Source organism: Elaeis guineensis, chromosome 13, assembly GCF_000442705.2.
Source record: "Elaeis guineensis isolate ETL-2024a chromosome 13, EG11, whole genome shotgun sequence".
Taxonomy (NCBI): Eukaryota; Viridiplantae; Streptophyta; class Magnoliopsida; order Arecales; family Arecaceae; genus Elaeis; species Elaeis guineensis.
Genome location: NC_026005.2, coordinates 69,188,331 through 69,203,782, shown reverse-complemented (window position 1 = coordinate 69,203,782; position 15,452 = coordinate 69,188,331). Strand labels below are relative to the sequence as shown.

Below are 15,452 nucleotides of genomic sequence, written 5' to 3'. Positions count from 1 at the left end.
TTAAAAATTTTAAAAATTTTAGTGTTAACAGCAATCTCAAACAAGATATGTTAGTTGATTATGTTGATTCCATTTTGGGATCTCACAAAATTTTGGATGTAGGTGTCCCAACAGGATATTATATAAAGAACAAAGAAAGGCATACGTAAGTGCATACGCATGCAACTACACTCTAGCTTTTCTTTTTACCTTCCATTCATCTAATGGGAGGAAAAGTTTCTCCATACAACAATAAATTAAGTTCTAAAAGAAAAATCTGAGTACATCCCCCAACACCCGCAACCATACAATAAATGATTCCGACTCTTCTCCCTCTCCATCTCACAACCATGCTCATGGAGTCCCTCTGTTCCTACCTCGCACTCTTCCTTTCGTTCCTCCTCCTCCTCCTTGTCAAAGTCTTCCTCTTCTCCTCCCCTTCTTCAAAGAAGAACCTATCGCCCCCAAGCCCTCCCTCTTTTCCAATCATCGGCCATCTTCACCTCTTGAAGAAGCCCCTCCACCGTACCCTCGCTGGCCTCTCCGCCCGCTACGGTCCCGTCATCCTCCTACGCTTCGGCTCCCGCCCGGTCCTCGTCGTCTCCTCCGCCCGCCTCGCCGAGGAGTGCTTCACCAAAAATGACATCGCCTTCGCCAGCCGCCCCCAGCTCCACTCCATCCGTCGCCTCTCCTATAACTACACCACCCTCTCCGGCGCCCCCTACGGTCCAAACTGGCGCAACCTCCGCCGCATCGCTACCGTCGAGCTCCTCTCCTCCGCCCGCCTCAAATCCCTTTCCGACATCCGCGCCGAGGAGGTCCGAGCTTTGATGAGCCGGCTGTTCCGCGAATCCGGTGGCAGGGATGCCGAGTTTGCGAAGGTGGAGCTCAAGCCCAGGCTGTTCGGGCTGACACTGAACGTTATGATGAGGACTATCGCCGGGAAAAGGTATTATAGGGAGGACATGGCAAGCCACAAGGAATCGGCGCAGTTCATGGAGATGGTGGAAGAGCTCCTGGCGGTGGGTGGGACGTCGAATGTCGCCGACTTCCTTCCGATATTGAGGGTGATAGACTTCCAGGGCCTGAGCCGGAGGATTGATCGACTCGAAAAGAAGAAAGAGGAGATCTTGCAAGGACTAATCGACGAGCACCGGAGGAAGGGTGGTGGTGAAGGTGAAGGTGAAGAGAGTAGCGACCAGAGGACCATCATCGGCGTTCTGCTCTCTCTCCAAGAGAAAGATCCCGAGTCTTACACCGACCAGTTCATCAAGGCCTTCATCATAGTAAGCCATCGTTTGACCCTCTATTTCATTTTTTAAAGAAACTTGACAGCCAGTGCTTTCTCTGACCATTGACATTTAAGTTTTACAATTATATTATAGTACTTATAGTAGTACCTATATATTGTTACCGTTGAAATCCTACTTTAGACCGGATTGACTGCAGTAGTAGCTCGTTCTCTTGAAAGAGTGATCTACAAAATAAATCTGACACTCAAGTCAGATCTCAGAAAATAAAAAAAAAATATATTTTTTGAGAAAGATTGTATGCATATCTTGGGATCCTTTGTAGGTTTTTTTTATAGATTAGGACTGAAAAATCATGTTGGACAGATTGTCTGACTGATTTGACTATGATATGATAAGATTTTTGTCCGAGATCTTTGAAACTGGGTAGTTACATCTGCCTTATTTATTTTGGAGTCAGCTGTGGTGTCGCAGGCACTTTTGTATTTGAAATGAGGGTGCAGGTAAGATCAGACTGACTTCAGTTGAGGAGACTTCGAAGCGGTCCGATGAATATAGACACCAAAGGAAGGAGGTTTCCAGGGCCAGTTGTGTTCATTGGGATTTGAATCGGTGGAGCTTGAAGTATATTTGCCATCAAAGTCTGAGATCGACATATTTAGATGTTAGCTATTGCGGGGACTGGGATCGGTTGGTAGAGTCTTGGTTATAAGCCGAAGTTCGGACTAGTTGGGATCTGATGTTCCACTTAAGATTACTGGGAATTAGGATCATTGGGGTCTAAAGTTAGGATCGGAGAGGTCGATAGTTGGGCACTAAATGACCTCTTTCAGACAGCACTCTCATGATTCAGAGGAGGTATATTTACCTTCGGGATCAGGCATATTTATCTCCAATAATGCTATGGTGCTGGTCTTGTACACTTTATCATCATATGCCTCTTCGTTGACTCATGTCTTCGGTCTGGATAATAAATTATCTTCTAACACATACCTCCTACTCTTAAGTTCGACGTGGACAAAAGAAGTACATGAGTTTTATCTTGCCGAAGATATGTTATCGTTGCTACTGAAATGGCGTCTGTGGCCTTTCGATGAAATGAAAAATCACATCAACAGGTAATCATGACCATAGAAAGCGGAGCAGTTAGCAGAATTCGAAGAGCGACGTACCTTATTTCCAATGCAAATCATTAATGGGCTGACTGATGTCTCCTGCTCGCTAATAGAGACATGCCAAGTTCCTTATCAGACAATTATGTGGGTTTCGATATCCGAATCATTTTGTCCTTCTGCGCCTATAAAAAGGGGCCATATCCCTTACCTTCTCTTTCTTATGCTTCTAGATTTTTTCTAGCTTTTCTTTTCCTTTATTGTCCAGTCAACCTGCCTACTTCGAGAGTCCTTTTGGTCGTCTCTTTCAGTCTTCTAGGATCGTTGGCGGCTCCCTTTTGATCCACTGTCTCCACCTCCTATGCTGTCGTAAGTTGATTTTCTTCTCCATTTCTTGATCTCTTTTTCGTTTCTTTAGTCCAATTGCCTTTTTATTCTTTTTCTGTGTCCATTTTCTTCTATTCTCTTCCTATGTCTTCGAATGGCTAGTTTCGAGAGTCTTAGTGAGAATTGGTCTTTCAAATCATCTTCCTCTTTGAAGGAGGCTGGAGTCTCATCCATGTCCGATATGGAATCTCATTATCCTACGAACTAGAACTCTCTGGCCCTAGTGGTAGGATCAGTAATCTCCCTTTCTGTCAGATCGGCTTGTACGAAGAAGTTTTTAAGGTCAGGCTTAAATTACCTATTGATCCTTTTGTCATTGAGCTTTTTCGCTTCTAACATTTTTCTTTATTCTATTATTCCGAACTCTTTTCGTTTCATCATCAGCTTCGTCGTCCTTTATTTCATGACCAAAGTCCAACCTTCAATTTCTCTTTTTCAATCCTTCTATACTATAAAGAGGCATACCGGTGATCAGTGGTATGTTTCTCCTCTAAGAGGTATTCCTACCTTGATAAAAGAGGCTCCGTCTTCGGTCCATGGTTGGAAGGACTGATTTTTCTTTGTTTTGGAACCTTTTGTCGAAGAATGGAGATTTTCTTACTGGGGTCGATCAAAGGATTCTATCTTTCAGATCTTGAAGCTGGAGGGTGAGGACTTAGAGTGCTCTACAACTTTGCGAGGGTATAAAATTTCTTTATTAAATGAGTTGTTATTGGAGCAGACTCTCTTTAATACTGTCATTAGTCTGATCGACCCTAAAGGTGAGGGCTTGTCTGATCTTCCTGATGTTTGATCACTTTCTTCTTACGAATGTTGACTTTTCTTAATTGTAGAAATGAGACTTGAGGAGCTAGAAAAATAAAGAAGGGTGCAATAAAGAAGAGAAAGACACCCTCTTCATTTGCTGTTGAGGCCCAAAAAGACCGAAGACTTTAGGCGAGAGTCAAAAGAAAGTGCTCCCCCTCAGTCGTTGCTCAGGCGGGAGCCGTCCTTCGAAGACCACAGCGCTTCCAGCCCCCCAGACTGACAGGGGTGACAGTCTAACTTAGGTGAGATCGGACTCCTCGGGGATGTCTGCAGAGCGAAGATAGGGTTCAACTTCGTCATCCATTGGTGATCTCTTCGATGATTGGAAGACTGCCAATATTGCTTTCCAAGAGATGCATTTTGAAGCGGGCTTAGAAAAGATCGAGAGGGGGAGCTCTGCAAGGCAGTAGAAGTGGATGATAACCTTCCTAGTCTGGGTGAGTTTTTTCTTCCTTCTCTCTTTCTTTTTTTTTTTTAAACTAACTTTTTGCTTCCCAAATGCAGACGGGTCACTATGCCCCACTGTCATTAATAGGCTAAGGGACATCGAGGTGGAATTGGTCGATACGTGTGAAAAGCGTAAGGCGGTCGAGGCTTCTAATGCCAAGGTGAATGCTGCTGCTGTGAAGCCAAGTCCAAGATGAAAGCTGTGGAAGCCGAAGTTGCCCGCCTGAAGAAGGCATTGGAGGAGGCTGAAGCTGTGAAGGCAAAGGTCGAGGCCGACTTATTTTTGAAGAAAAAAAACAACAGGAGGCCTAGGCCAATGCCGCTAAAGCTGAGAAGAGGGCGGAGGACCAGTTGCGAAGTCGAGGATGCAATAGTAGAAGCTTTCTATGCGTTTGAGGAGTTCTCCTAGGAGAAAGTCATCTTCGAACAGGAGGCCTTCATTATCAGGTGGGATGTCTGCTATCAAAAGGTTGCAGCGCCCTTCTCAGAGATGAATCTGAGCTTCCTAGATGAAGAATAAAAGAAGAAGGAGGCGAAAAAGAGGAAGAGCGAAGAAGGAGCCAAAGGAGAAGGAGGAGCCATAGAAAGTGAGGCTCCCCCATCTGCTGAGACTGCTGAATGGCATTCCAAAGCTGTTCCAACATCGGAGGTTGTGCTGGCATCTGTTCCTACCAAAGCTATGCAGCTTCATTGCCTTTGGTGGAGTTAGAGCAACCAGCCGCAGATGTCCCAAGTTCGTCTGTCGGTCCTCATATTGAGGTGGAGATATTTGAATTTATATTTTTTCTTCTATTTTTCTATCATTGTAATGAAAATTTTTGTATCAATGAAGAAGTAATTTTTACCTCTGTGTTCTTCGGTTTGTGTTTGTTTGTGATATTTATCTCAGTTGGCTCGATATGAATGTTGCCATCGTGCATTTATTCGATATCGTGCTAAATCTTTGCTCGTGTCTTTGCCTCTAAAGACTTGGATTGAGAACCTTGAAGAAGACCTATACCTGGCTCAACGAGATGCTATTGAAGTAAAGGAAAAACTCCGAAAGATGAAGAAGAGTAATGAGGAGGTTTCGACAGAAGTAGAACGTCTGAAGAAATGCCTTAAGCAGACAATAAAGAATATTTTATAGAAAGACATAGGTTGACTGAAGAGTGTAATAAATTTGCGAAGTCGACTAGAAAGAACAACTAGAAGATGGCCGCGATGATGGTTCTTGCATCGAAAAATTGTGTAAGTTCAAGATGAGATAGCAAAGATGAAGTATACTATGGCATCGGATAAAGTTGCTGATGAAGCTAGAGATGGTTCGGTTGTGTGAATCAGCCAACTTCAGAGTGACCTTCGTTCGACTGAAGGTGTGATCAGAGAAGTTAATCGAGCGATAGATGTTGAGAGATTGGTGGTTGATGATATTTGGAGTGAACTTATCTTGGCCCGACAAACCATCACGGACCTTTTGGAAGCTTTGAGTAAGGGCAAATTTGCGATGGTCGAGTTTTGCATCAAGCTCACGGAGAGCATGGCGGCAGCCAACTATGCCGAAGCTACTATTAAACAGTTGGAGGACAAGCTTGCCATGACTTTGTGCAATGCCACTCTCAAAGTTTCGGATGCATCAGCCATGGCTTTAGATGTCGGCTTCGAAGAGTGTAGGAGTTTAGTTAGATGATATTTTTTCAAAGTTGACTCCCATCTCAATACCCTTAGAGATAGTGGACATGTCGATCTTGTGGGCCTTGCAGCTGGGGAAACATTGGGTACTATAGTCGAAAGAATATCAGATCCACGACATGCCGAAGCTTTATTAACCAAAGGTGTGCCTTCTGAATGATTGATGTACTTTTGTTTTTCTTCTTGTAGATATCTTTTTACAACTTCTGTAATCGGGTTTATCAATAAAATGAATTTGGATTGAGATTTTTTGTTTCACTTGTACTTTTGTGCTTTGGTGACTTTGTGTTCATATAGTAATCATAGATCGACTTTATTCTTCGCTTTGAGAGTCTTTGGAGGTTAGCTCTCCAAAGGTTTTTCTAGATTGATCTCCATTTCCTGCATAGCCGAAGTCGGTGGGCTAAGGGTTAGCCCTCCGAAGGTCTTTTTAGGTTAGTCTTTATTTCTTGATCAGTCGGGATCTTCATCAGTCCTGCTCACTGAAAAGCGAGGGGTCATCAGAGGTCCTTATAGATTAGCTCTCACTTTTCAACTATCGAGGTTTTCTGTCCATGTAGGTCAGATCGGTGAACACTGGAGGTCCTTATAGGTTAGCCCCTACTTTCACACGATTAAGATTTTCATGGGCACTGGCTTGCTGAAAAGCGAGCGGCCTTCGAGGTCCTCATAGGTTGGCCTCTACTTCTTAACCATCGAGGTCTTCATCGTTGATGTTTTGGATCGATGGGCTTCAAGAGTCCTTTTAGGTTAGCCCTCACTTTCATATGACTAAGATCTTCATGGGCACTGGCTCACTGAAAAGCGAGTGACTTTTTGGGTTCCTTATAGATTAGCCCCCATTTCTTAGTCACCGAGGTCTTTGGCCTGAATGAATTGTGTTTGTGGGCTCCGAGGGTCCTTCATGATTTTCCTCACTTCTCGCACGGTCACGGGTTTCCGCTTTTCTCATCTTGAGATGAGTGACATTCATCGCTCCAGGTTGTGCGATGTCTTTGGCCCGCTGGTTGCAAAAGATGATAACATTTCTAAAAAAAGATTATTTTATTAGCTAATTATTAAGTTATATTATTGATAATACATTCAGAGATTTTTCGAGTTTCATGGCGAGATAAGGGTGTTTCATCCAATTGCTTAATAACTTTTCGATTTGATGACTTCGTCCACTTGGTAGGGGCCTTCTCACTTCGAAGATAATTTTCTATGTTCTGTAGGTTGGGAGACTTCGGCTCGATGTAGGATCAAATCACCAACTTTGAATGCTTTATTCTGGATGCGAGAGTTGTAGCTAGTATCGTGCCATCCTTTGCTGATAAGCCACCATCCGCAATTGTGCTTTCTTGTGAACTCTTTTGTGCATATCTAAATTTGTATGAAGCTGCTCTATATTACTTCGATCATTGTAGTCCTCAGTCTGATGCAAAAGGAGTCCGATTTCTATGAAAATGATGGCTTCCGTTTTGAAGGAGATATTGAAAGGAGTCTCTCCTGTGGGTGTTTTTTGAGTGGTTCGGTAGGTCCAGAGCATACTATATAGCTCGTCCACCCATGCTCCTTTAGTTTGATCGATTTTGACCTTCAGTCCCTACAAAAGGGTTCAATTAGTTACCTCAGCCTCGCCCTTGGCCTATAGCTGGTGTCTCACTGTGGTGAAGTGTTAGAAAAAATTATAGCTTTGATAGAATTCGACAAACTTGGAGCTCGAGAATTGGCATCCATTGTTGGTGATCAACACCCATGGAAGAATGAATCGACAAATAAAAATTCTAGATGAAGTCTGTTACTCTATCTTCGGTGGATTTGGGGAGGCACTCAGCTTCTAACACTTGATGAAGTAGTCGATGGCTACAAGTAAGAACTTTCTTTGGCTCAGTACTGGTGGAAAAGTGTCTAAAATATTCATCCTCTACTATGCAAGTGGCCAAGGAGCGGCTATTGGGACTAGCAGAATAGCTGGTTGACGCTGAACATTAGCGTTTCGTTGACATTGATCACATCACTTGGTAAAGTCAGCTGCATCATTCTGTATTGTAGGCCAGTAGTATCCCTGTCGAAGTATCTTTTAGGCAAGTGACTTACTGTCCAGATAGTTTCTACATATCCCTTCGCGCACCTCTTGAAGGGTGTACTCAACTTGAGAAGGATGAAGGCATATAAGAAGTGATAGAGAGAAGAATCATTTATAAAGCTTGCCTTCATAAAAAACATTATAGAGAGCTTGATATTTGATCTTTCGAGCCTCTTTAGAATCTGCAGGTAGCACTCCATCTCATAGAAAGCGAATGAAGGGATCCATCTAATAGGGTTCATTGTCGATCTGCAGGACTAGAACCAATTCTTCAGTATTAGGCTTCTTCAAAACCTCAAAAATATTTTTGAGATAGATCTCTTGGGGCCGAATTCGTCAGTTTGGATAGTAGGTCGGCTCTTGAATTTTCGAATCGAGGTATCTGCTGAATATCAAAATCAGCAAACACTGAGATTAGGTCCTTTACCTTTTGGAGGTATTTCTTCATATTCTCCTCTCGAGCTTCGAAATCTCTCTTTACTTATCTTGCCATCAGCTGTGAATCAGTGCAAATCTTCAGCTTCTATATTTCGAGCTCCCTTGTGATTCTCAGTCTAGCAATAAGAGCTTCATACTCAGCCTCATTATTGATGGCTGGAAAGTCAAACTTTCATGACAAATCCTTCAGGTCCAAAAAGTAATAGGCATTCTCTCGATCTTGTAGTGTTCGATAATCCATCCACATGCACTATCCAAAGATCATTTGGTTCTCCCGATGAACCTTGCTCCACTAGTGTATCCTCTTCCTGAGTTGGCTCTGGTATGTCTTGATCCTCCGAGATGGGATATTCCACAACGAAGTCTGTCGAGATCTAAGCTTTAATAGAGGATCGAGGTTGGAACTTTACCTCAAACTCTATGAGTTCATTGCCTGCTTCACCAATCATCCAAAAGTGTTGGGCCGATGCAAAACTGTCTTAAGCAATAATCAGTCAACATTGCAATGGGATGTGCTTAGAAGTAGGGCCGAAGCCTTCAAACTGTAATGATAATGGCGAAAATCAACTTTTCCAACCTAGTGTATCTAGTCTCTGCATCATGCAGAACTCAACTTAGTAGATCGGCCTTTGAACCTTATCTTGCTCATGGACTAATACTGCACTTTTGGTAGTTGGAGAGATTGCCAAGTATAAGTAGAGTTCTTCATCAGACTTCACCTTACTAAGGAGTGGCACTGAATTGAGGTAATGTTTAAACTCCATGAAGGCATTTTGATATTCTTCGATCTATTACAGTTCTTTGGTTGCTTCGAAGTCTGAAAGAATGGAAGGTAGCATTCGATTGATCTAGAGACAAACTAGTTTAACGCTGCCACTCTGTCTATGAGACATTGTACTTCCTTAATATTCTTAGATGGGCTCATTTTTGTATAGCTTGAATCTTCTCAAGATTGGCTTCTACCCCTCGACCGGACACCATGAAGCCTAGGAACTTATCTGATGTAACTCCGAAGTATATTTAGTTGAATTCAACTTCATCTGATACTTTTTTAGAGTGGTGAATGTCTTTTCGAGGTCCTCAATGTGGGTTTGTTTGGTTCTGCTTTTGTCAAGCATGTTGTCCATGTAGATCTTCATGTTTTGTCCGATCCGATCTTTGAAGATTTTGTTCATAAGGTGTTGATAAGTTGTACTTGCATTTTTTAGGCCAAAGAGCATAACTCCATAGAAGAGACCTCAATCAGTAACAAAAATAGTTTTCTCCTCACCTTTGGATGCCATCCGAATTTGATTACATACAAAAAAGACATCCATGAAAGTGAGAGTTCATATCTCGAAGTAGCATCCATTAGCTAATCGATCGAAGATAGAGGATAGTTATCTTTCGGATACATTTTGTTGAGATCAGTGAAGTCGATGCTGATTCGTCACTTACCATCCATCTTTTTCATCAGGATCACGTTCGTGATCCAGCTTGGATAGGTCACTTCCCGAATGAAGCGTGCATCGAGTAATTTGTCCATCTCTTCAGCTATCACCTTCTATCATTTGAGAGTGGAGCTCTTCTACTTGATGGGTCGATAGTTCAGACTGATGCTTAGCTGATGCGTCATCACTTTGGGATCGATGTCTGGCAAATCAGTTGGGGTCCAGGTGAATACGTCCGTATCTTCCTGCAAAAAGGAGATGAGATATTTTTTGATTACCTGATCGAGGTTTGATCCGATCTGGATAGTATGCTCCTTATTGCCATCATTTAGTGGTATCATCTCAGATCTTCCACTGACTTTTTATGTTCTTTGGATAGCTCATCTCGAGCGTCTAGTCCATCAATCGAATAGGCTTCTGAGGGCACTGCACCACGAAGTGTGATGGTGTAATACTGTCACGCCAGGGCCTAATCTCCTTTGACTTTGCCAACTTCGAACTCAGTTGGAAACTTTATCTTCAGGTGATAGGTGGAAATCACAGCTCGAAATACATTGAGTCCTAGGTATCTGAGGATGACATTGTAGGCTGATGGTGCCTGAACCACCAAAAAATGAATCTGAGCCTTGGATCGTCGAGGAGATCGTTCGACTACTATGGAGAGAGTAATGACTCCTTCAATGGGTGCTGTGTCTCTAGTAAATCTCACAAGAGGTGAGTCCAGTCACCCTAATTGCTCAGGAGGAATGTCCATTTGGAAAAAAATATCATAAAATAACATGTCTGTCAAACTTTCATTATTAATCAAAATACAGTGTACATCATAGTTTGTAATATTTAGAGATACAACCACACATCATTATGCGGGAACGAAACTCCTAGAGCATCTTCTTCAGTAAAGGCAATGGATTCTTTAGTTTTTTGCTTCTTCGCAGGTTCGGCTGACTCCTCCACTCGGCTTTGGTGTCCCCCAGTTATTGTGTTGATTACTTTGATGGGAGGTCGATCTTTGGAGGGTTCTCCTTGCCGTTGTTCTGATGGGCGAGGCGACCTCTGTCGTTTTTCCGATTGCTCTACTAATGCTCGATGAACTGATCTAAGCGCCACATCGAATAAGCTCCTCGATTTCATCTCAAAGTTGAAGATAGTCTTTAGTGTCGTGGCCATGATCGTGGTGGTAGAGGTAGTACATATTAGGATTTCATTGATCTGGATGGAATCGCAACTTCTATGCCCAAGGGATTCGATCCCTAATCTCCATTAATACTTGGATTTGGGCAGCATTCAGCAGCATGTAGTTTGTGAATCTCCTAGACAGAGACACACGTCACTTCCCTCTGAAGGAATTCTTTTGTCGGTGGTTCCGTGGGGGAGTTTGGGACCTCTGACGTCGGGGTGGAAAGCGAGAACGTTGCTAGTTCCTTAGTGGAGACCTCATCTCCTCTTCTTTCTTTTTCTCTTCGGTAGCCACATCTGTTGGAGGCATGTATTGAAATACTTCATCGGCCTGTACATACTTCTTTGCCTGAGCCAACATATTGTGAAGTCATGAGGATAGGTCTTCTCCAAAGAATATTGAAGACTATTCTTCAGAAGTCCATCCTTCAGGATGATTATGGTGACCGATTGATCTAAGTGCGAACCTCCAGTATAGCCGCATTGAAGTGATTGAGGTAGTATCGGATTGACTCTCTCTCCTTCTGCTCGATGTTCATCAAAGAGTCCAATCTTTTGTACTACCTTCTGTTGCTGATAAAGTGACCCATGAGCAAGCGACTCATTTGGTCAAATAAGTGGATCGTCCCTAGCTTTAGGCTTGAATACTAGTGCAAAGCTATGCCTTTCAAGGTAGATGGAAAAGCTCGACAGAGGGCAACATTAGTAGCCTCATAAAAAGCATCAGGGCCTTAAAACTCTTCAGATGGTCTATGAGATCGATAGTCCCATGGTAGCTCTTCAGCTGTGGCATCTTGAAGTTGCTGGAGAGCGGCTTCTGCATGATCCGGATGTAGAAAGGTAGATCAATGTGGTATCCATCATCTCATATCAGGGTCTGGTTGTGGATTGCTTCAGTTTTGCTCATTCATCTCTCAAAGTTTATGGTTGATGTCCGCATCTTGAGTGGTGCAGTCCTCCAAATGCTGTGGAGGAGATCACCGGCTAGGGGTTGAGTCCTGTCTGGAATAGGGACTCGAAGATCGCTGCCTTCTCCACTTTGGGTTTCAGAGTCAACTATGGCGAGTCTGCCTCCCCCACTCAGGGCTCTATGGGGGGATCTGTGGTCGCTCCTGTGGTGGCAATGTGGATTGTTGCACAGGATTGGCCGATCGAGCTCCGCCACTGGTGCAGCATTGGTCGGCTGCATTGTTGCTGCCATCGATGCGGCATTAATCTGCTGCATTGCCTGGACAGCAGTGGTCAAGTTCTGCATTTGCTGAAATAGTAGGTTGAACTGCTCCGTGCTGACAGCCACCAAATGGTTGCGGAGGCGGTTGAGGGATCTTCAACAGTTGCACCTGAGCCTGGTGGTTGGCCGTGTTCTCCACCGATTGAAAAGTGGTGGCATTGGATCATCGCGAAGATACTCTTTGCGGGGCCATTGTTTCGATCCTCTGCTCTTTCTCAAAATCAGTTTAGAGCTCTTTCTCTAGCGTCAATCTGTTATCGCTGAAATCTAACTCTCGATTGGATTGACTAGAGTGGTGGCGTATCCTCCTGGGAGAGCGACCTGTAAGACAAGTCATGACCGAAGTTGGCTTCGGTGAGAATCCTCCGATGCTTAAGTCAGATCTCAAGAAACAGAAAAGAAGGATCATTTTTGGGAGAGATTGTATGCATACCTTAGGGGTCCCTTGTAGGTCCTTTTGTAGGCTAAAGTTAAAAAGCTATTTTGGATAGGTTGTCTGGCCGATTTAGGTGTGATATGAAGAGATTTTCATTCGAGATCTTTAGAACTGGATAGTTATACTTGTCTTATCTGTTTCAGAGCCAACTATATGTGGTGTCGCAAGTACTTTGAATTTGAAATGAGGACGCAGGTAGGATCGGATTGGCTTTGGTTGAGAAGGCTTCAGAGTGGTCTGATGAATATAGCACTGAAGGAAGGAGGTGGTCGGGGCCAGTTGTGTTCACTGGGATAAGGATCGGTGGAGTCTGAAGTATATCTGCTACCGAAGTCTGAGATTGATATATTCAGATGTTAGCTCGTTGTGGGGACTAGGATTGGTTGGTGGAGTCTTGGTTATAAGCCGATGTTCGGACCAGTTGGGATTTGATGTTTTGCTAGGAAAAATCATCGGGAATAAGTATCATTGGGGCTCGTAGTTAGGATCGGAGAGGTCCGTAGTTATGCACCGAATGATCTCTTTTAGACGGCCCTCTCATGGTTTAGGAGAGACATGTCTATCTCTGGAATCGGGCACATTCATCTCCAATAATGCTATGGTATCGGTCTTGCACACTTCATCACATGTCTCTCCGCTGGCTTATGTCTTCGGTTTGGATAACAAATTATTCTCCAATATATACAATTATATTATTCTTGTTATACTTTGCTATACTTAAGTCTATATGTACAAAGTTATTTTTATTTTATGTTTTAAGAAAACTTAACACTCAGTGCTTTCTTTGATCGGGCTTTAACAGGGGTCTGTTGATCATTAACATCTAAGTTTTACTCATACCCATGCATACATGGGTTTGGGTTGTATCTTTCGCAATATCAACTGTTGGATCATTCTTGGTCTAGCTTTCAAAATGCTCCAATCTCTTTCTTCCATCCATGGTACATATCATAAAAATAATATCATACTTTGGGATCTGTGCCAAGCATGATCCAATGGTTGATATTGCAGAAGAAGATCAAAATCATTCTTTGATGCAAAACATACCACTCAATCCCTGCATATACTAGATTTGTGCACACTTAAAAACAGTATTTTCATACAATTATATATCCCTATGTACAATTATACTATTCCTGCATATATTTATATCTGGTAACTGTGGCCGCTAGGATCCAGGAATTGATGAAACTTCGGAACCTAGGGCGAGTGTGAAACTCTGAGTCAATAGGGACTAAAACTTGTGGTCTGGTTTTAATGGAGAGACTGGCTATTAAGAGAAACCAAATTGTTACCATTATCCATCATGTCGTGGGCTATGAATAGCTCTTCTTCTTCCTCTTCTTCTTGATTTTAGCCATACAAGTGGCGACATAGCTTCTTTTGTTACAAATTGTGGAAACATAGAACAACGAACGCTAACATTGTGTTTATGTGAAGACCTTGTTCGTCGCAGGGACCGACACATCGACAGAGACAACGGAGTGGGCGATGTCGCTCCTGCTAAACAATCCAGAGGCGCTGCACAAGGCCAGGCAGGAGATTGATGCGTGTGTGGAGCAGAAGCGCTTGCTTGAAGAATACGATCTCCCTAAGCTTCCTTATCTTAATGGGATTATCAATGAAACGCTTAGGCTGTACCCTGCTGCCCCACTTCTATTACCTCACGAGTCACACGAAGATTGTGTCATGGGAGGCTACGACATTCCACGTGGCACGATACTATTGGTCAACGCCTGGGCCATTCACAGGGATGCAAACGTGTGGGCGGAACCCAGCAAGTTCATGCCAGAGAGATTCTTGGATGGTAGAGCGGAGGGTGGAATGGCGCTTCCTTTCGGGATGGGGAGGAGGAAATGTCCAGGGGAAGGGCTTGCTATGAGATTGATAGGGTTGGCGTTGGGGACCATGATCCAATGTTTTGAGTGGGAAAGGGTGGGAGGCGGGGAGGTGGACATGCGTGAAGGGAGTGCACTGACGCTTCCAAAGTTTGTACCCCTGGAGGCAATGTGTCGGCCGCGTGAGAGCATGGTGGAGGTTCTTGCATGGCTTTGAAGCATTCGGGGAAGGCCTCCGTATTGCATGCACCTGGTCCACGATGGATAACACGCCACGCTACCCCTTGTATTTCACCAATTCCCGATCGCGCGCTGTCCACCGTGCATATGCTCCAGGATTTGCCCTGGTTGCATGCAATAATTTCTCCACTGGAAGTGGGTGCCTACAAATAATTTAAGAATTAGATAGCTGCAAGCCTGTATGGACAAGGAGGAGGTCAGGTGTATAAATGTCTATCTAGTTTTCTCTGATTTCCTTTTCATGGATTGGTTGAGATGCATCCGTCTTGAGTCGTCAGCTGCCGGCTACTTGGAGACTTTTCTTTTACTTTTAACAGTACAAGACCTAACTGGTTTCCACCTGTGTTAGTGGCATGTTTGTAGCCTTGTGATGCCCATGTCATTGATTTGCCGCTTTTTCTACCCATCAAGTAATTGATGGTCTTCTTGTTTTGATTACACTTAGGGTGTATTTGATTCACGTTCAAGAATCAGTATCAATTAGATGAGAATCAGAATGATAATATCCCTTGATATATTTAGTTTGTGACGGAATCAAAATTGGAACTAGAATGAAATTTGAATACTAGATGAGAGTAGGAACTGGATTTCGTAGAATTGGTGTATTTTTATTTCTCTTTGGAATCGGAATAGGAATAGTATCTTTTAGCCAAATTGTTAGAATGGATTTACTCATTCCCATTTTTATTTCAGAGTCCTACTTTTTTCTATGAAACATGCTTTAATAAAAAATAATTTCTTTCTATTCTTTTTTTATAAAAAATTACAAAGATGCCTTCTTAATTTTGGATTAGGTATATTTTGATCCTAAATTTTTAAAAAATTTCAATTAGCCACAAAACTTAATTTTTATTATAATAGGCCCAACCTTCAATCTAGATCCCAACATCATTAATAGTGTGAGACAGATAAAAATACCCTTGATTTATTGGAGGCTGGATC

At 43.1% G+C, this 15,452-nt stretch overlaps 1 protein-coding gene across 1 annotated transcript; it reads left to right on the top strand.

Moving 5' to 3' along the window:
* The first annotated feature begins 320 nt into the window (after window positions 1–320).
* LOC105056141 (cytochrome P450 81Q32) lies at window positions 321–14,858 on the top strand. The gene is given in 4 exon segments (XM_010938225.4): window positions 321–351; window positions 354–454; window positions 456–1,265; window positions 13,873–14,858. Coding segments are annotated over 4 exon segments (1,548 nt in total). The 5' UTR covers window positions 321–329; the 3' UTR covers window positions 14,488–14,858.
* Window positions 14,859–15,452: the final 594 nt, after the last annotated feature.